Below are 20,756 nucleotides of genomic sequence, written 5' to 3' on the forward strand. Positions count from 1 at the left end.
AGTGGTCCAGATATATCACTTTTGAGGCGAAAATCATATCTTTGTCATTTTTGAAGCTAATACTCTGAAATTTTTTGTGAATATTCATTATACCTCGGCCTATTATAATGATTATTGTAATGTCCCTTACCAAACCTCTGATGGACACACCAATGACATAAACCCAAGGACAAATGATATAATAATTAATAGATGTGACATATTTCATACTTAATTTTCCATATTATATTGATTATAAATAGTCACCAGCGTGATTAGATAATGATCATACATGTATAGAACACCAAAAATACATAGCATAACAAAACATTTGATCCATTTTTTTAATATACTTATTATAACAGAAATATTTTTCTTAAGACCTTTTAACTTAATAAACTTGAGACATGATTTTTGACATCTTGTTACTCAACATAAACATGAAGAGTAGCACACCAAGGACAACATCAAGGACATAAAGTATACATAACACAATTATTTAAGGTAGTTTAATAACAATCTATAATAATTTTGGATTCATAGTACATTTAAAAACTTTAGTGTGAAGCATAATCAAATAACATATAACATGTGACATGTTTTTTGCATTTATGTCTATATATTTTTAGATCTATATGATAAAATTTATTTCTATAACATATGTTTGGCTTCCTGGTTGATTAATTAACATCATCAAGAAAACCAAACAAAGGACACATATATCATAATTACCTAGACATAAATACCTAGATAATATTTTTTGTGCATGTGCTTGCAGAGCAAACACATACAGCAACATAAAAGGTGTGTAATATAGATTTAACACCAAGATTTCAAAGAACAACAATTTTTATCAAAATTTATACATTTTTACTTACCTGAACTTTTTAAACAATATTATAATAAGATATATTATATTATAATAAGATATATATTATAATAAGATATATTATATTATAATAAGATATATTATATTATAATAAGATATATTATATTATAATAAGATATATTATATTATAATAAGAGCTCAAGCAGTAGCAAAAGTAACACAAAGGATAATATAGAATCGTTTAACAAGACCTTGATCCAAATATTTTAGCAAAGATTTAGTGGCTTTTAAATGCCCTTCTTGTTGAGTTTCCATCATTATACATATCAAACCTCTGTTCTTGGAACATCAATAACAAGTCTAAAAACAAGTTTTTTTTCTGAATTTTTTTCTTCTGCATGCTAATTGTTTCCTTTCAGCTGTGCTTGCATGAAAAAATTCAGAATCATTATATCCTGGTCTTCTTCTCTGTCCAATACCAATTGTCTACTGTAAGCAGTTTCAAATTTATTCATTTTTTTTTGGGATTTTAAATTCCACAAATGTTGTAAGTTTAAAGCAGAATATGAAAAAATCATATTCTGCTTTAACAATTTGCTGATTTTCTTTAATATATTGAATTCGAACAGGGCGACAATATTATGTTGAGAATGCTTTAGGGTTTGTCCATAGAGCAACATCGGTTTACTGTACTTTAAGTTGAACAGGTGCTGCACATGAAACATTCTTCAACTAGAACTAGCAATCTGTCCTCCTCATTTTTAATTCTCTGTTTATAAATAGACTGTCCAGTTAAACCATCAAATTTGACTTTGCTTAAAAGTAGAAGAGTATTATTGCTCAGGTAGTTTGGATTTATCCATAATTTTTCAAATCCTGTTTGCAGTATGATCCATTATCCCTTGAAGGTTTACAGAAGCACTGTAGTTTGAAGTAGTAATTATGGATTCTGGAATGCAATCATTTTTAGCTTTAAAAGTATAATTATAGGAAGGGTACAATGTACAACCTTTATCTAAAGCTCCTTGGCAAATAGTTTGATAGTCAGCCGTGCTCGTTCTACAGTCTAAGATTAGAGCTAAAGCCTCTTATGCTGAGTACCTTTTATAGCATGATATATTAAAGGATCCATCAAATTTACTTTCCATCAAATGTTTTAAAACCCAGGCATCTTTTATTAACTCTTTGATAAAATTAAGAATAAGTGCATGAAACAGGCTTTCAGTGGTAACATCTAACTTTTCCGTAATTTTTGACAATCTTCTTTTCTTCAACCTTATTGAGAGATCTTTAAATGATTTTAATGGTGCACCTCGTAAATTTTTCAAGTGATTTTGCTATAAACTTTCATTTATAATAAATTCCCTATTTAACCATTCTCACTATTTAATCATTCACTCATAACAATTTATAAATCTCCCTTTTTGTCAACCTATTTCATTCCAAGTCTTTTATAAGTTCAGTTAAGTTAATAGCTTTGTGCTTGGGATAGCATTGGGAAATCAATATATGAATTTGGATTTTTGATTCCTCGCTAATTATATTTACATACTTATATTCATTTTTTCTTTTAAACTTTCAAAAATATCTTCATATTAAAGCTTGTTCTCAAAACTATTACAAATTATTTTTCGTGAGTTTTTTTTATTTTGGTTTATCCGAGCTTAAACTTTTATCCGTCATTATTCTAGAATATTCTGCTATTCATTTTCACAGAAAAAAGTGTTTAATATTGCCTTACAACTACAAATAGTGGACAAGTCAAAGGAAAGATTCTTTATCAGCATTACATTTGGTATTCTCTTGTTGATAAAGAACTAAAAACCAAAGTTTCTGAACTTTTTAACATGTTAACCAAGCTGCTTTTTTATGATATCCTGCAGTTGAGATATTTAGTTAAAAAGGAACTCAGATTGAAGTTAGTTCTACATCAAAATTAGAAAGCTTTATCAATAAACAGTCATATCTTTCATTTATGCTGCTGAAGATCTCCAAGGATGAACTTTTGCTCTGGAAAGAAAAAAGAATTTAAGCTTGAGCATTACTTTAAGCATTTAAGAGTTTTCCATTCTTTTACTTTTACTCCCATTCTTGACATTGTGTAAGAAAGCCGTTGTAATTAACCTAAAATAGCAATTTGAGGTTGAAACCTCAACATTTTTTTATCATTTGCTTAAATAATGTAAAATATATCATTTTGTTGTATTTAAAAAAAAAACTCTTCTTAAATATCATTTAGTTTTATAACACACCGTTTTGTTGTAGGCCAAATAGTCTTCATAATATATGCTGCAATCTACAGACTTGATCATTTATTCAAGCACATTTTATTACTACAAGTTTTAGTACAAGACATCATTGATTTTTTTGTTTGTTTAAAAGATTGATTTTGTTATATTATGAAGACTATTTGGCCTACAACAAAACGATGAAGACAAGCTTCAACTAAAATAAAAAAGTTATTTTTTCTTGGTATGGCATTTATTCATTTGTTTTTATCAAAAAAATTTAGCCTGAACATTTTTTTATCATTCTCTTTAATATGAATACAACATGTCTCAGAGATTTGAGATTCCTTTAAAGATTTCATGACATGCAAATTAAATTGTTTGGCACACACCGTTAACCTTTTTTTTTTTTTTTGTTAACAATGTTATCAGACAATTGTTATTTGAATACTGTTATAAATTTCTAAATTTAAAAATTTATTTATATATTATATTTTTATAAAATTATAAGTTTAAAAATTTGTTTATTAAAAAATATTTTACCAAAATAATTTTCTGCTTGAGCAAGAGATTTTTTGTTGTTGTTTGTTTTTATGGATTAAATAATGCAATGTGTACTATACAGCATATTAAAATTCAATGTATGATGTCAATGTATGATATTTTTGGGACACGCTAGTAAGATTTTGTTTCTGCTGTCAATTTTTCCTTTTCAAATCTTAAGTAGTTTATTAAAAATGAGTTTCTAATTAACTTTTTTAATTTAATTTGTATGCTTCATATTATATTTAATATTATTTACAAAAAGGAAAGAGAAGAAGCAGATGAAATGACGTTAATAGAAAGAGGAAGTCGACCTGTAAGTTGATAAATATATACCATTTGCAAGCACATATATATGTGCATATATATAAGTGTATAAAAATTTATACTTATATCATTTATGTTTAAATGTTGTTTCTTTGAGTATAGTGGTTCCCTCCTTGTGACATGTTTTCTGTAAAAATAGTTTATTGTTGTGGGAAGCAATATCACGTCAGTGTAGTTGTTTGGAAGGCAGCTATATTTCTTTTGTTTTATGAAATTTACAATCTTTGATGATGTTTTTATTAGACTTTTTTTTATTAATTAGTTGCTAAACAAAAATAATAATTTTGTTGTAACTTGACTATAACATGTATAATGTCATCAATGATGCTTTTTGCAGTTATAGGTCTCTAGTATAAGATATATATAAATCATATACTGCTTATAATATATGTGTGTGTATGAATGTATGTATGTATGTATGTATTTATGTATGTATGTATATATGTATGTATGTATTTATGTATGTATGTATGTATGTATGTATGTATATATATATATATATATATATAAATTTTTAATAATTATAGATTCCTGGTGAAACTGAAGGAGAAGCAGAGAATGCTGGGAAAAAAACAATAGAAACTGTTAAAGCGGTATAAGTTTTGTTAAAATAGTATGAAAAAAATCTTTTAATTTAGTTTTAATAATTTGATACTTTTCTTGAAGTTTTTTAAACAATATTATAAATCACATTATGAATCTATATTATTACTAATTTAGGTTTATAATGTGAAAAAAGATATCAAAATTTTTGTTAATTTTTAATTATAAGAATTTTTTAATGTAAAAATGTGATTTGATATTAATGATCTTTTTCACAACCTAGTTTCTTACACTAATGCTGAAAACATAAAATGTATGAGTATTGCTAAATATTAAATTAGTTATTAGTAATTAAATAATTGCTAAGAATATTGTTAATAAGAATATTGTTAATAAGAAGTAATAATAGTTGTACTCTTATTTTATTATTAGTTCCAAATTTTTTTCTATTTTATAATTTTTATTTATTTTTTATTTTTCAAATTTTAAGGCTGAGAGAATTATGGAAGCAATTCAATTGTTTAAAGAAGAACAAGAAAAAAGAAAAGAAAATGTAGGGTGGTTTCAGCTCAATAAGTTTTGTATTTTCACAAGTATTTGTGTGTTGTGGGCTGTTTTGATTTCATTGTAGCAATTTTGTATGTGCAATAATAAAATACTTATGACAACCTAATAATATAGAACATGAGACTCAAGGTTTAACAAAGTACTACTGACAAAGTACTTACTTTAACTAAGTAGCTACGACTTCATATAAAACATTGGATTAACTACAGTAAAATGAGTTTAAAACACAGATTTATGTTTTTATATTAAGTCTTGTGTCTATTTAACAGTTACATCATGATTTGTTCGAATTTATTATCATAATATCTTATATATTTTTTCTTTTGAATTATATCTTATTGTATGAGATAAAGCGTATAAATTTATTTATATATATATATATATATATATATATATATATATATATATATATATATATTAATATATATATTTTAATATAATATATATATATTTTTTATTAATAATGTTCAAACTAACATTTTAGTTTTTTATTATTTGTTTTTATATATTTTAGTTTATTGTTTTAGAATTTTATTTATTACCTTGAAAAAAAAAAAGTTTTAGGTTTGATTTAATAGTCTCTCTCAGATTTTCTGACGTTATGCAAAGAGTTGTTGGGGGCTCAACCTGAATATCATCAACAGAAATAAGATAATCCCAAGACTCAGCATCAAAATTTATTTTCATTATGGATTTCGGCTTAAGCTTTGGTTTAAAAGTAATGTCTTCTTTCAATGCTCTTATTTTAGGATTTTGTTGAGGGCTTGATTTCTTATATTCAGATTTTCATCCAGCAGCATGCAGTACAGGAAATTTTCTTGCAAATAACAATATGAATTTCCTTGTAAGTTCTTAAAAACAATGCTCTGAATCCTGCTGTCTTGAAGCTTGACTAATTGAATGGTTTTGTACAGAAGTTGACCAGCATCTTTGTATTTTCCAGAGCGCTTAATAGAAAACCACATTACACAATAGACTTGAACAATATATTTAGTTATTACTAATAACTCAGGAGATGGTTTATCATTCCTAACATAAACCATCATTATTCTTAAGGCTAGAGTTAGCCATCTAGCATGAAAAATTGGTCCAGGTTTTTTTGCAAGAAATTTTTTAGATATAAAACTATTTTATATAACTCTACTTCCGAATATATGGGAACAAACTCAACCAATAGCTGTTCATGAAGAGTTTGATGAGATGCAGCATCTCCAATAGGCCCCTTATAAGACTTAGGACCATTTGTGTTTCCATCTAATTCACATATAATGTGTCGCAAGTTCAACTTGATGAAGCAAACACCCTAAAAGGTGCAAAGTTCTTTTAAGAATTTTTTTGAGTTTTATAACTAAACCGTTATCTGCACCTGTATTAGAAGTTGTGTTATCTACAATAACAGCGATTAAGCTCTGAACACTTTGAATATTCTGTTAAAACATTTGCAGTAGTGTTTGCTATGGTAGCGCCAGTTCCATTATTGGAATTAAGTTTAGGATTTACTCTACTCCACAGACTGATCAACTCATTTGTCACTTTTGAATTATCTTCCGATAAATTATCTCTAGAGAACTTATACTTGTTACTTCATACATATTTTTACAAATAAGATATGAATCACATGTCGGTAGGTTGGAAGATCGCTTATTGGAAGCTCTGATGGCAAACCAGCATACCTCTTGCTTTCATTACGAATTCTTAGGTTTTTTATTATTTTAGGCATTTCCCTTCAAGTGTGTGTGTGTGTGTGTATATATATATATATATATATATATATATATATATATATATATATATATATATATATATATATTTATATATATATATATATATATATATATATATATATATATATATATATATATATATATATGTATATATATAAAGAGAGAGAGAGAGAGATAGAGAGATATATAGAGAGAGATATATATAGATATAGGTATATATATATATAGATATAGATATAGATATATATATAGATATATATATAGATATATATATAGATATATATATATATATATATATATATATATAAATATATATATATATATATATATATATATATATATATATATATATATATATATATATATATATATATATATATATATATATATATATATATATATATATATATAAAGAGAGAGAGAGAGAGAGAGAGAGAGAGAGAGATAGATATATATTTATTATATATAATTATATATATAAATTATGTTAGTGTATTCTACAAACAGAGTGCTCAATGTTCTAAAAGAACCGAGTAAAAACACTTATCTAACTTTTGATTACTTCAACACTGTGTTTCACCATCAGTAGGATCATCAGGAAGAATGTCTAAACATAAAAAAGTTTTCAAATTATAGAAAAATTATTTCACAGGAAGTTGGGAATTGTTATAATTAATTATGTAATAACTGTAGTGTTTTGCAACCAGGAAGTTGCACCAACTACATTAGATAATTAAAAAATCATGAAAAGAATTCTTTAGAATTAAGGTAAATTTGGACTGGTCATTTGTTTTTATAATTTTTTTAAAGGAACTTATTTTCATGTCTGCATTTAGAAATTAATTCTGATTTTTTATTCAGAAAATTTTCTTGATCTAAATGAGTATTAATTTCAAATTTTTCTTGTAAACATAGTATACATTTTTTGGAAATGTTATTATAGGCAGGCGCAGTTTTTAGGGTAGACCAGTTTAATTTAAAATTAATATTTTTTTCTTTTAGTTGCCAAATATATTTAGACAGCATAGTCTCTTTTGAGTATTTTTTGTGTTTAAAAGATTGTTTGTGATTGGCATAACGTTTTTTCCATTTGCCCTCGGTTAAGCCAATATAATGTTTATCAGGGTTGTTTTGCGAGGAAACAATGCATTTGTAAATAATATTTTTTGATAAGCATTTGCCATTCATAGGGCAGTCAAGTTTTTGCTTGCAGTTACAATTTTCAGTATTTTTTTCTTTGAGAAATTCATTTTTATTAATCAATGCAAAATTATGGCCTTTTATAATTCTTTCAACATTTTTTGAACAGCTATAGCTTACTTTAATAGTGTTTCTGTTAAAAGTTTTGTGCGATTTATTAGAGGGAGGGAAATGTTTATCAACTAATTTTAAAAACGCTTTTTCAATGTTTGTTGAAACATTTTTGCTGTACAGAGGGTTGAACCAAATTATATTTCTATTTCTATTTCGCTTTTTTGCAATTTTTGTTTCAAATTTTAGCTCGAAATTTTTAAATACGCTTTTTTTAAGAGCATCTTCATACACGCGTTTGGAAGAGTTAAAAATATTTTCATTAGCGGAGTTTTGATTAATTCTATTGTTAATTGAAATGGGAATTTGTTTTAAGATTTAAGGGGGATGATTCGAATTTATATTAATATACGATAATTCATCATTAGGTTTTTTATAAGGCCTATAAGAATTTTCCGAGAAGTTAAATGTGACATCAAGAAAATTCACAATTTTTAAATTAATGCTTATTTCAATTTGGAAGCCAATGTTTTTGAATTAACGTTATGCCAATCACAAACAATCTTTTAAACATAAAAAATACTCAAAAGAGACTATGCTGTCTAAATATATTTGGCAACTAAAAGAAAAAAATATTAATTTTAAATTAAACTGGTCTATCCTAAAAACTGCGCCTGCCTATAATAACATTTCCAAAAAATGTATACTATGTTTACAAGAAAAATTTGAAATTATTACTCATGTAGATCAAATAAAATCAGAATTAATTTCTAAATGCAGACATGAAAATAAGTTCCTTTAAAAAAATTAAAAAACAAATGACTAGTCCAAATTTATCTTAATTCTAAAGAATTCTTTTCATGATTTTTTAATTATCTAATGTAGTTGATGCAACTTCCTAGTTGCAAAACACTACAGTTATTACATAACTAATTATAACAATTCCCAACTTCCTGTGAAATAATTTTTCTATAATTTGAAAACTTTTTTATGTTTAGACATTTTTCCTGGTGATCCTACTGATGCACAGTGGGCCAGTAGGTGGACAAAATGGGAAAAATTTTAGTTGTCTAATCTTGAAAACCTATTTAATTTTAGTATCTACATATATTAGGAGAAATCTATTGATAATTTATTTATATTAAATCCCTTAGTTACCAGGACTCTAAGCATTTGAATATTGAGATAAAATTAAAAAAAATAAAAATTATAAATAAGTAATTAACGGTGACATCAACGTTGTGTTATATTTCAATTACATCTACGTTTTTGAAACAAAAAATTAGTACATGTTATTCTAGAGTATTTAGAGATAAGAAAAACCAATGTGTGAAATAAATTTGTCATAGCATGTTATCTCAGTTATACTTTGAAAATCACAGATTAAAAAAAAAAATTTCTTAAGAAACTTATTTTTTGCCGCACAATAACTAATAATTACCACAATTTGCCATGTGTTGTCTTATATTTATTTGAGCTATATGATGCTTCAATCGAGTTTTAATTGATTGCTCGTCCCCTTAAATCCCCGTTCAGATTTTATGTATGTTTTAACTTGGTTGCTATGGTACTAAATTTTGCATAGCAACAACTCATTTTTACATTAACGTTGTTTTAACAGTATTTTACTTGCGCTAAATACACAATATTGGGGGTATGTATTAAAATGAGATTAAGAATTCTTATGAGGTTAACTTTTTTTGGTTACTATGGATACCTTACTTTGCATAACATAGCAACAACATATTTTCGGTAGTTGTTAGTAATTTAATTACTAACACTGACAGTAATTTAATTACTTTTAATTTTAATTACTAACACTTGTAGTAACTTAATTACTAACAAGTATTAGTAGTCCAGGCGGCATATATATTATAACATTTTACTTTTAAATACAAAATACTTGTTACAATAATTATTTAGATATGGTTTTGTTAAACTTAGACATTCATAATTTTCTCCAAAAAAACAATCTTAGTATTTCAAAACAAAATATTACTGAAGATATATTAAAATTTATTCAGCCAAAATTTGCTGATTTTAAAGACGTTGATTTTAGACATGCTGTTCAACGATTTGTTTACTTGTATAAAAAAAAGTGGAAATCTGCAAACTATACTGTGAAAAATTTTGAAAAGAAGTTTGTGAACTGGCTTAATGAATACTTAATTGTCAGAAAAAAAGACAATGAACCAACTGCAAGTAGATGTGGTCGAAAACCAGTTGCATTTGATAATAGTTCTAATAAAACTAAAAAACGGCGTGTATCTTGTTTAATTGAATCTCATTCATCCAATGAATTATTTTTTGCTGCTAATAAAAAATTTAGAGATAAATCTGTTGTTATTGCTGCAAAAATGTTTTAAATATATCAAATACAGATAAAGCAACTAAATATTCAGCAGACGAAGCACTGGCTTTAATAATTGATGCAAGTCTGACAAAAGCTTCCTATCAATTGATTAGAAGTGGAGCCTTGGAGAAAGAATATAACATCTACCCCGCTTACAATGATGTCAGAGATGCAAAATTGAAATGTTATCCTGCAAACATAACAGTGGAGGACTATTCAGCTTCAGTTCCTTTAAAAGATTTAATGACTCATACTTTGCAAAGAATCTGTGCAGTTCAGGAACCTGTGCTAAGGCACTTGATATTGAACGACAAAGCAATAAAAACAATGACACTAACGTGTAAGGCTGGTTTTGATGGTGCTACTGGCCAAAGCATTTATAAACAAGTTTTATCAGAACCCGACATTAACAGAGATTTAAAGCGTGAAGAATCATTATTTATTACTTGTCTTGTCCCATTGGATTTGACTGGATTTAACAACAGCAACGAAAAGGTGCCTATTTGGTGAAATCAAAAGTCGTCCTCCACAGCCTATTGTAGACCTATAAGATTTGCATACAAAATGGAATCCAAGGAATCTGTGATTGAAGAAGATCAGTACATTAAAAGTTAGATAGAAAGCTTGGGTATGATTTTATTAGAGGTTTGCGGATCTTCTATTGAAGTGAATTGTATTATTAAACTTACAATGATTGATGGGAAGGTTCAAACAATATTATCTGAAAAAAATAACTCATACCAATGCTGTTCAGTGTGTGGTGTCTCTCCAAAAAATATGAACAGTCTTGATATCCTTAATATAGATTATACTAACAGAGAGTTCAAATATGGTCTTTCCAGTCTTCATGCATGGATTCGATTTTTTGAGATGTTATTGCACATTGCATATAAAAAAGAAACAAGAAAGTGGCAAGCAAGATCTAAAGAACACAAAGAAAAGGCATCTGTAGCTAAACAAAAGATTCAGACTGATTTTATGAACAAAATGGGACTTGTTGTTGATTTCCCTAAAAGTGGTGGTTCTGGAACAAGTAATGATGGCAATACCTCAAGGCGTGCTTTTGCAGCATATGAACAAACAGCTGAAATTCTGGGTATTGACCAAAACCTTATATTCAGATTTTACATTATCTTGGTAACGCTCTCTTCAGGATATGAAATAGACTGCTTAAAGTTCAAGGATTATTGTTTTGACACTTTTAGACTATATGTGTCCCTTTATCCATGATATTACATGGTTCAATCAGTTCACAAAGTATTGATACATGGAGATGACATAATTAAAAGCCTTACATTACCCATCGGACTTATGTCAGAGGAAGCTCAAGAGGCTAGAAATAAAGACTTTAAATCTTATCGCGAAAATTTCAGCCGAAAAACATCCAGAAAAGCAACAAATACTGATCTTATCAATAGACTCCTAGTTTCCAGTGATCCTGTTATTTCATCATTGCGTAAATCAACATCACACCAAACAAATCATAAAGCATTTCCTTCAGATGTTTTACAATTACTTAAACAATCTTCAAACGATATTATTGTTTTATAATTTTTTGATGTAATTTAAAATTGATAACGTTTTCTTGCACTATTTTTTGCTTTTATTATTCCTAAAACATTATTTACCTAAATACTCAATTTTTATTCAATATAGGTGGGTCAAAAATCCGATAAGATATTCAAATATCAATTTACCACTTTGTAACTAAGGAAAGTATCCGGTAACTAAGCAATATAAGTATCCATAACAACTAAATTTAAAAAATTATCACTTTTGTAAGAAGTGTGATCTCATATTGGTACTCATGCCAAATTTAGTGAATATAGCACTTATAAAATATCTGCAGATAACAAAAGTAGGTTGTTGCTAAGCAAAATAAAGGTATCCATAGCAACGAAATAAAAAAATATTACCTTCATAAAAAGCGCAGACATCATATTAGTACTCATACTAATTTTAGTGAATATAGCTCTAATATTAAATTAGTTATGAATTTTGTCCAGTAAAAGTGCATTCTGGCCCACTGTGTGATGGTGAAACACAGTGTTGAAGTAATCAAAAGTTAGTTAATCAAAAGTGTTTTTACTAATTTAATTATATATATACATATTATATATGTATTATATATATATATATATAAAATGTGTGTGTATATATTATATGCACACACATTATATATATATATATATATATATATATATATATATATATATATATATATATATATATATATATATATATATATATATATATATATATATATACACACACATATATATATATACATATATATATATATATACACATATATATATATATATATATATATATATATATATATATACACATATATATATATATATATATATATATATATATATATATAAAAAGATATATATATATATATATATATATATTTATACATATATTTAATATTACATTTGAAATAGTGTAAAATGAAAACATAAATTCCAGCTTAAAGTGTTTTAATTATGACTTCGGAATTCTAATTATGAGACTTTTTGTTTACCAAAATTCCTAGCGCCCCTCATCCCTAAAACAGATGATTCAATATTAATTTGAACTCAAATCCCTAAATAGTCAATAATTTTTTTAAATTTTTATTTATTGGAATTTTTTTATTTATAGCATAACAACATTTTCCAGGGTGACTCTTATTAAATCTTACTCCTGGCAGTGACCTAATATATAGTGATTAACTAAATACACTTGAATATATGTTCAGATTATAATATTTATGTTGTTCGTATTCCTGTTAATTCCACATTATTCTTGTGATGTAGTTATAGTCTTATAAAATTAATTTTATAATATAATTTTATAATAGTTTAGAATATAATTTTATTATTTATGATTTTTATTATAATTTATAATTGAGGTTTGTTATTTTTTTAAACTTTTGTTTATTTGTTACCTTTTCCACTATTTCTTAGTTGCTAAACAAAACATTTTTACATTTATTATCCCTTTTTTAACTCTTGTAATTAAAACAAAACTATAAATATAACAAAACTTGTAAACAAAACAAAAATAAAATTATAAATATTTACTATCATTTAACTCAGTAATTGTTCTCTGGTCCCTTTAAATAATGGATGAAACAAACATTATTTACTTGCTGATTGGAAATTTTCAACTCAAAACTGTTAGGGATTTTATTTATTCTGGAATTAAAAGTTGAAACAATAGAAGTTAAAAATCTTGATTTAAAGTTAAACTTAATCGAGTTTTAAATTTCTTCTATTATCTGAAAAGATTTAACTAATCTTAATCTTAATCTAACGTATTGCATTATTTTTGATTTTTTATATCTGTTGTTCTAAAAAAAAATTTTTTTTTGTAAATCTGTTGTTAAATCTCAAAAGTGTATTATTATTATTATTATTTATATCTGTTGTTCTAAAAAAATTTTCTGTTTTTTAAATCTGCTGTTCAATTTCAAAAGTGTTGTATTATTATTATTATTATATGATCAATATATCGGTTGTTCTAAAAAATTTTAAATAAGTTTTAAATAATTTTGAAAAAAAGTTTGTGCAAGTGAAAAGTAGCAACAGAAACTACAAATTAATATTAGTACTAAAATTTATTCAAAAAAAGAAAACAAGTTAAAAATACATCCAAAAAAAAAAACATTGAATGTTATTAAACAAAGAACATAAGGGTTTATATATTTTTTTAAATATAAACCCTTTAAGTCAAAAATATTGTGACTTGTTGTATGATCCACATCTATTATAAGTTAAAAGTATTGTGACTTGTTGTATGATCTACATCTATTATAAGTTAAAAATAATGTGACTTGTATGATCCACATCTATAAGTTAGTGTTTTATTTTAATATAGATTGATAGCTATGATCCACACCCAATATTAAAGGCGTTTGGTGAAAATAATGTAAGTTTTATATAATTTTGTATAGACTAACTAATGATATTGCATACAATACCTGGTGTAGTTAAGGCAATTTTAAAATATTATAGCATCTGTATGATATTTTGTTGACTACTACATATTTCCGTTAAATAATCAAGTCTGTGAATTATGAAAAGATGAAAAAAATTAAAATGATAAACTTTGCGGCATCATAAAATATAAATGTTTGTAGCGAAAAAAAACCATACCGAAGATTTTTTTCTTAAATCTTCTTAAAATCATATTCACTTGTCCAAATTTGAATAAGATTTTAATTAAATATGTTTTTTAGGTGAAATGAACATCATAGTTTAATAATATGATCTGTTCTGGTTGTTTATTAGCAATTTTTCTTAGTTATAAGTTCTTTCTTGGTTGGAATTCTTGTATTTTTTGTGAAAATTGATAGAAATACTGTATTTTGACAACTATATATAGTTAATATACATCAGAACCGAAAAAGCAAAAGTGATCTAAAGACTCCAAAACAGTGTTCTTTAGATTCACTATTAGGAGTAGTAAAAAGGTTTTGAAAATTATATAAAAAAAAAAAAGTTTCTTAAATTATTAAAAGAACAGGAAGCAAAAAAAATTATAACATCTAAAGCTCTTGTTTGGGCAAAATACGCTTATAAAATCATGCTAATTCCAAATAAAAGAATTCGAATAATTTGTAAATCGTCTTAACTACACCAAGTATGCTATTATTATTGTACATGATATTTTTGTTTTTTTTGGGTTTTGTATAGTTTTTTTATCATTATTATTAACATTTAATGTATGGTTTGGTCTTTAAAAAATTTATTTAAAGGAATAACATTTTTCAGCCAAAGAAATATGTTCTTAGCGTTCTCAAGAAAGTAAAAAGAAGGTTTCTTTATAAACATTTTAAGTTTTTTTATTTTAAATTATGTTTTACTTTAAATTTGAAAAGTTAAAATTAACTTTATAATTTTTTTTTAAATAAGTGAATTGGATGAATCTCTTCTTGTTCTTCCATTTACTTACGTTGTTGATTTGCTGGAACTCATTAACTATTGGTTGCAGGTTTTTTATTTATATTATTGTTTCTTTATTATTTATTATTATTATTATTGGAGTTGTTGCTGTTGTTAAGTGCCACAGATGTGATTTTACAGGGGAGCATTTTGAAAGTAGTAGACCAGTAACAATATAGTAGACTCGTAACATTTTAAACGGTTATTAGACTCGTAATAATTTATTGTACACTTACCATATTCGGGCACAATAATGTTAAAAAAATACAACAATTTTTGTGTACTTAGCTCAGTTTGACCAAATGTTGTACTTAATACTTCTGTGCATAATGCTATCGATATATATATACAACCCTCGGAATTAGGGCCGCCATTCGGCAATGCCGACCTAACTGCCAACCTGAAAGTGTTTGAGGTCGGCAAAAAATTGCCGACCTCTTTTATATGTATGTCAAATAATTTTTGCCGACCTGATGCCAACCTCTAAAAGATTGAGTTCGGCATATATATATATATATATATATATATATATATATATATATATATATATATATATATATATATATATATATATATATATATATATATATATATATATATATTATTTTTATTTTTTTTATTTTTTTTATTTTAAATATATTTAGTATTGAATTTTGTAAAATTAAGGGTCATCATAAAAAATATATTATCAAAAATAAAAATTTCGGTTTTTAATTTTTAACACTTTTTTTTAGAAAATTAATGAAATTTTCAAATAGTATAACTTTGTTTGCATTGATTTAAGTGAATAAGCACAAATGCATTGTGCTTTAATTCTTAATTGCTTTAGTATATTGTAACTTAGCAACTTAAAAAAAGTTAAATATTTGTTTTTTAACAATAAAAAATGTGTTTCATTTGTGTATTATTTATTAGGCATCCAAATTTATGAGATGTTATTAAAAGTTCATCAAAAAATTATCTTATTTTAAACATATTGTGTACTGTTTTTACTCATTTATATATATATATATATATATATATATATATATATATATATATATATATATATATATATATATATATATATATATATATATATGTATATGTATGTATATATATATATATATATATATATATATATATTATATATATATATATATATATATATATATATATATATATTGTAATTTTATTAATCACCCTCTGTAAATATGTTTACAAACTAACAAATATTATTAAAATCAAACAAGAATAAAAAATAAAATAAAAAGGAACATTTAAAAATGTTTTTTTTAAAGAGTATTTTTTTTAATTATTTGCTGTTGCTTTGCATTTCAACATTAAACTGCTTGTATCAAAATTTGAAGAGTATCTTTAGGGATTACATATACTGAATCTCTAATTTTAGGTTTCTGTTTAGCCAGCATTAAGTTTTTAATATTTAATCTATGAATGTTGCATAATTCCTTTATATCATCCAAAAAGGTGTATTTAACTCAACAATAATTAAGCTGGGAATTAATGATTTTAAAAGTTTTTTGATTAAAAGGAAGATAAATAGATTTACTTTTTTTTTTTTTGCTGTATATAAGTTGACTTCTCCTGAAGTTTAAATAGAGTGTATATAGTTTTTACTATACTTGGAGACATTAAAAAATAATTTAACTGCATTTCTTCTAAGTTTGTCAAGTTTTTTTCATCAATAAATCTTTATTTTCACAGAGTTCACTTTAAACTATGGGTTGGCGTCAGAACTGTAAAGGATTTATACAACTGGATAATGGAACTTAGATGTGCATACTGGATTCTAGATTGAATCAGAGTTTGTACTGTTGTCTGAAAATTTGATACTCTAGTATCAATAATTATTCTATTAAAAGTGGCAAAATTTGATTTTTTTTGTGTCCCAAGTAAAGCCTAGAAGATTGAGTTTATCATTAGGCATTATTTGATGGTCATCTAGGGTTATCGCACAATTAGTTTGTTTTTTTCCGGAGAATAAAAGTTTTGTTTTGACAGCATTAAGCTTTATGTCGTTTCAATTGTTGTATTTGTTACATGTTAATACTTTTTTTTAATTGTTCGCGTCTTTCTAGGTCAGATAAAGTAGAGCTGAATCGAATGATGTCATCAGCAAAAAAAAAACTATAAATAAAACATCGAAGGAATTTAAAATAAAGAGAAAAAAAATGGAAAGAAAAGAAAATAAAGCACTAATAAATAAAGATAATATTAATAATTGCAATAATAATAATATAATAATAATAATAACAAATAATAATAATAATAATAGCATGAATAAAAAAATATTACAAATAGTAACTACAATATGATAGCTTTACTAAAAACAGTAACTAATAATAAAAACTATGGTAAAAATAGTTATAGTAAAGTATGTATAACTATGACAGAAGTATAAATATGACAAAGTATAACTATGACTGAAGTTATTAAAATAAACATAACATTAGCAAAAATTAGAACAAAAACCATAAAACTATTACTACAATGGAATCACTATCATTAGAAATAATATTAATAAGGCTTTTAAAACAAAGATAAATTAATGATAATAGTAATTATAGTAGTAGAGTTAAAAAAGTATAAAATAAAAGTAATAATAGTTATATAAATACAGTAATATAAAAAAAGCAGTGATAATAAAAGATTAATATTCATTAGATATTCAAACAAAAATAATCATATATAATCAGACAAAAATTCCTTAATTTGGTTTTGGCTGAGAAAAAGAATGTTGGTAATAAAAGGGTATTTAGTTAAAATCTTTTTTTTTATAAATGGTATTATTTGGCTCCAGTAAGAAATACATTGATGTTTTATAGAGAGCTTGCCATATTTGATAGTGTTGAAAAAGGAAGTGTGCAAGTTAAAATTTTCAGTATTTCAAGTGTAAAATTTGTGAGTGTCACTTGTTTTAATCAAAAAATTATTAAAGGGATTTGGTAGTTTATTTTGAAGAAAATCAAGCTCAAAGAGACAATTATAAAGTTTTACAAGATTTTGAAATTTTAGAATTTATTATTCAGAAAATTGTAAAGGAGAAAATGTCATAATAGTTATGGAAATGCGTTATAAACTGTTTATACCATTTAATAAAAAACTACCTTTTAATTTTGAGATATATTTAAATATTAAAAGATCGAAATTTAATGATATTATATTATTTGATTTACATTTGTAAAGCTTCCTCTGAGAATGCTATGCAATAACAATTAATTTTTAATGTGTCATATTATTGTTGTTTGTTGGAAATTATTATCCAGTATTTATTGTTTAGTATGCAGTTTATCTTTCTAACATCATTATAGAAAATTTATAGAAATTATAGAAATCTTTCCAACATCAGAAAAGCATAAAATTCTTTTTAGTTTGGTTTATCTGATTTTTAAGATGATCTAATTTCTTAATCTAAAAATGTTATAACTTGATTTATTTTGTAGAAAAACTGGGAAGTTGAGCTTTGCACTCGCTGTTTAACATACCTTCTAAAGTTTGAATTATTTTTTTATTATGCTTTTTTTATATTTACTTAAATATGTAAAAAAGCTCTACTTTTTTTTTTGAACAAAAATAAATTTAGAAAAAAAAAATTTTTTTAAGAATACATCACAATCAAATAACAACAAGCCACTTGCTCTTAACAACAGTTGAATCATTAAAGGAAAATACAAGTCGATCAGTTCGCAGACTAAAAGTATTCAAGTTTTTTTTTCCAACAATTTGTATTTTTTCTTTCTACAATATTGTGTGTGTGTGTGTGTGTGTACATATATATATATATATATATATATATATATATATATATATATATATATATATATATATATATATATATATATATATATATATATATTATATATATATATATATATATATATATATATATATATATATATATATATATTAATATATATATATATATAAATATATATATATATATATTAATATATATATATATATATATATATATATATATATATATATATATATATATATATATATATATATATATATATATATATATAAAATGAAGAAGTACATTGGAGAACATTGATGTTTTTGAAGGCAAGTTAAACTAATCTGCATTAGCTTTGCATAAAGTAAATTGCGATGAGGCTATTGAATGGGAGCAGAAACACTTAAATTGAGGGTTTTTGAAAGAAAAGTCTGTGAAGCCTTGGAGATAAAAAAACATCAATGTTCTCCAATGTACAGTGGTATGAATTTGGACAATGGACAATATGTTAGAAACAAATTTTTGGACTTCATATTTTTCATACTTAAGTAAAAGAAGCCATTATGAAAGTGACGTCAAAATTTAAAATTTTTTTTGTTTTTATTTAGCGGTCACAATTTTTGTAATTATATCCTGAGGATGCTGGTCCTTATAATCCAGCAAAAATTTCAAATAAATTATTTAGTATTGAGAGAATTCGTATTATCTGAGGTTTTAAAATAGTTTATATATATATATATGTGTATATATATATATATATATATATATATATATATATATATATATATATATATATATATATATATATATATATATATATATATATATATATATATATATATATATATATATATGTATATATGTATGTATGTATATATATATATGCATATATATATATATATATAGCAAGCAAGCTTATGGAGAAGACCAGCATGCCAAACTTTGTTGAAAGATGGAGATATATTAAGAGTAATAGCCCTAGCCTCTCCGCTTTCATCTAATGCCCTATAAAATCTTTCATTTATAACAGTTAGCAAGTCAGCTGTAGAGCGAGAGGATTGAAAACTGTATTGATTGTCTGACAGTAATTTATTTGACTCAAGATGGGATGTGAGAAATTTGTTGATCAAAGACTCAAAGACCTTGCAAAATTAGATGCTAATTTTGCAATGGATTTGGTATATGGTTTCCAAGAAAGATCGAAATTAAGAGTTAATCCTGGAAGTCAAAGGGTAGGCGACTCATCGAGTACATTACTGTTGATAAATAATTGCAATAATGATTAGCTGAAAAAAATTGAGTTTTGTCTGAGTTAAAGTTCACCAGCCACTGAGAGCCCCATGCTATAGCAGAAGTGAGATCCATTTTGAGCTCAAATGCCCCTTCCAAGCAATCAAAGAGTGTTTGTCATATTTGTCAGCAAGAAGACAACAAATTTCTACGCAAGGGCTATCACAAAGAAAATCACAGTAAGAGTCCCAGTCAGCTTTAAGGTAGTTGTAAGTAGTTGTAAGTTGTAAGAAAGTAGTTGTAAGTTGTAAGAAGTACAATGATAGGGAATTCTGATGAAGAGGACTAAGATAATATTTTTAGAGAGATCAAGCCATGATCAGAAGCACCTAAGAGTGAATGTGGAAATACTGAGCGCTGACTAAGATCAGAAACAAGACATAAGTCAAGTAGAGAATGTAAATAATTCGAATTGTCTGGAAAATGAGTTGGTAAATTGACTGTTT

At 25.0% G+C, this 20,756-nt stretch overlaps 1 protein-coding gene across 1 annotated transcript in view; it reads left to right on the top strand.

The window, feature by feature from the left end:
- LOC100200695 (WD repeat-containing protein 3) overlaps window positions 1–20,756 on the top strand; it is a 66,137-nt gene that overhangs the window by 40,252 nt on the left and 5,129 nt on the right. The window contains exons 27-34 of the mRNA XM_065792583.1: window positions 3,845–3,895; window positions 4,434–4,499; window positions 4,940–5,002; window positions 14,215–14,265; window positions 15,111–15,154; window positions 15,252–15,330; window positions 18,725–18,774; window positions 18,885–18,978. Coding sequence (XP_065648655.1) covers window positions 3,845–3,895; window positions 4,434–4,499; window positions 4,940–5,002; window positions 14,215–14,265; window positions 15,111–15,154; window positions 15,252–15,330; window positions 18,725–18,774; window positions 18,885–18,978 — 498 coding nt within the window. The remainder of the gene's footprint in view (window positions 1–3,844; window positions 3,896–4,433; window positions 4,500–4,939; window positions 5,003–14,214; window positions 14,266–15,110; window positions 15,155–15,251; window positions 15,331–18,724; window positions 18,775–18,884; window positions 18,979–20,756) is intronic.

This window comes from Hydra vulgaris, chromosome 03 (assembly GCF_038396675.1).
Source record: "Hydra vulgaris chromosome 03, alternate assembly HydraT2T_AEP".
NCBI lineage: Eukaryota > Metazoa > Cnidaria > Hydrozoa > Anthoathecata > Hydridae > Hydra > Hydra vulgaris.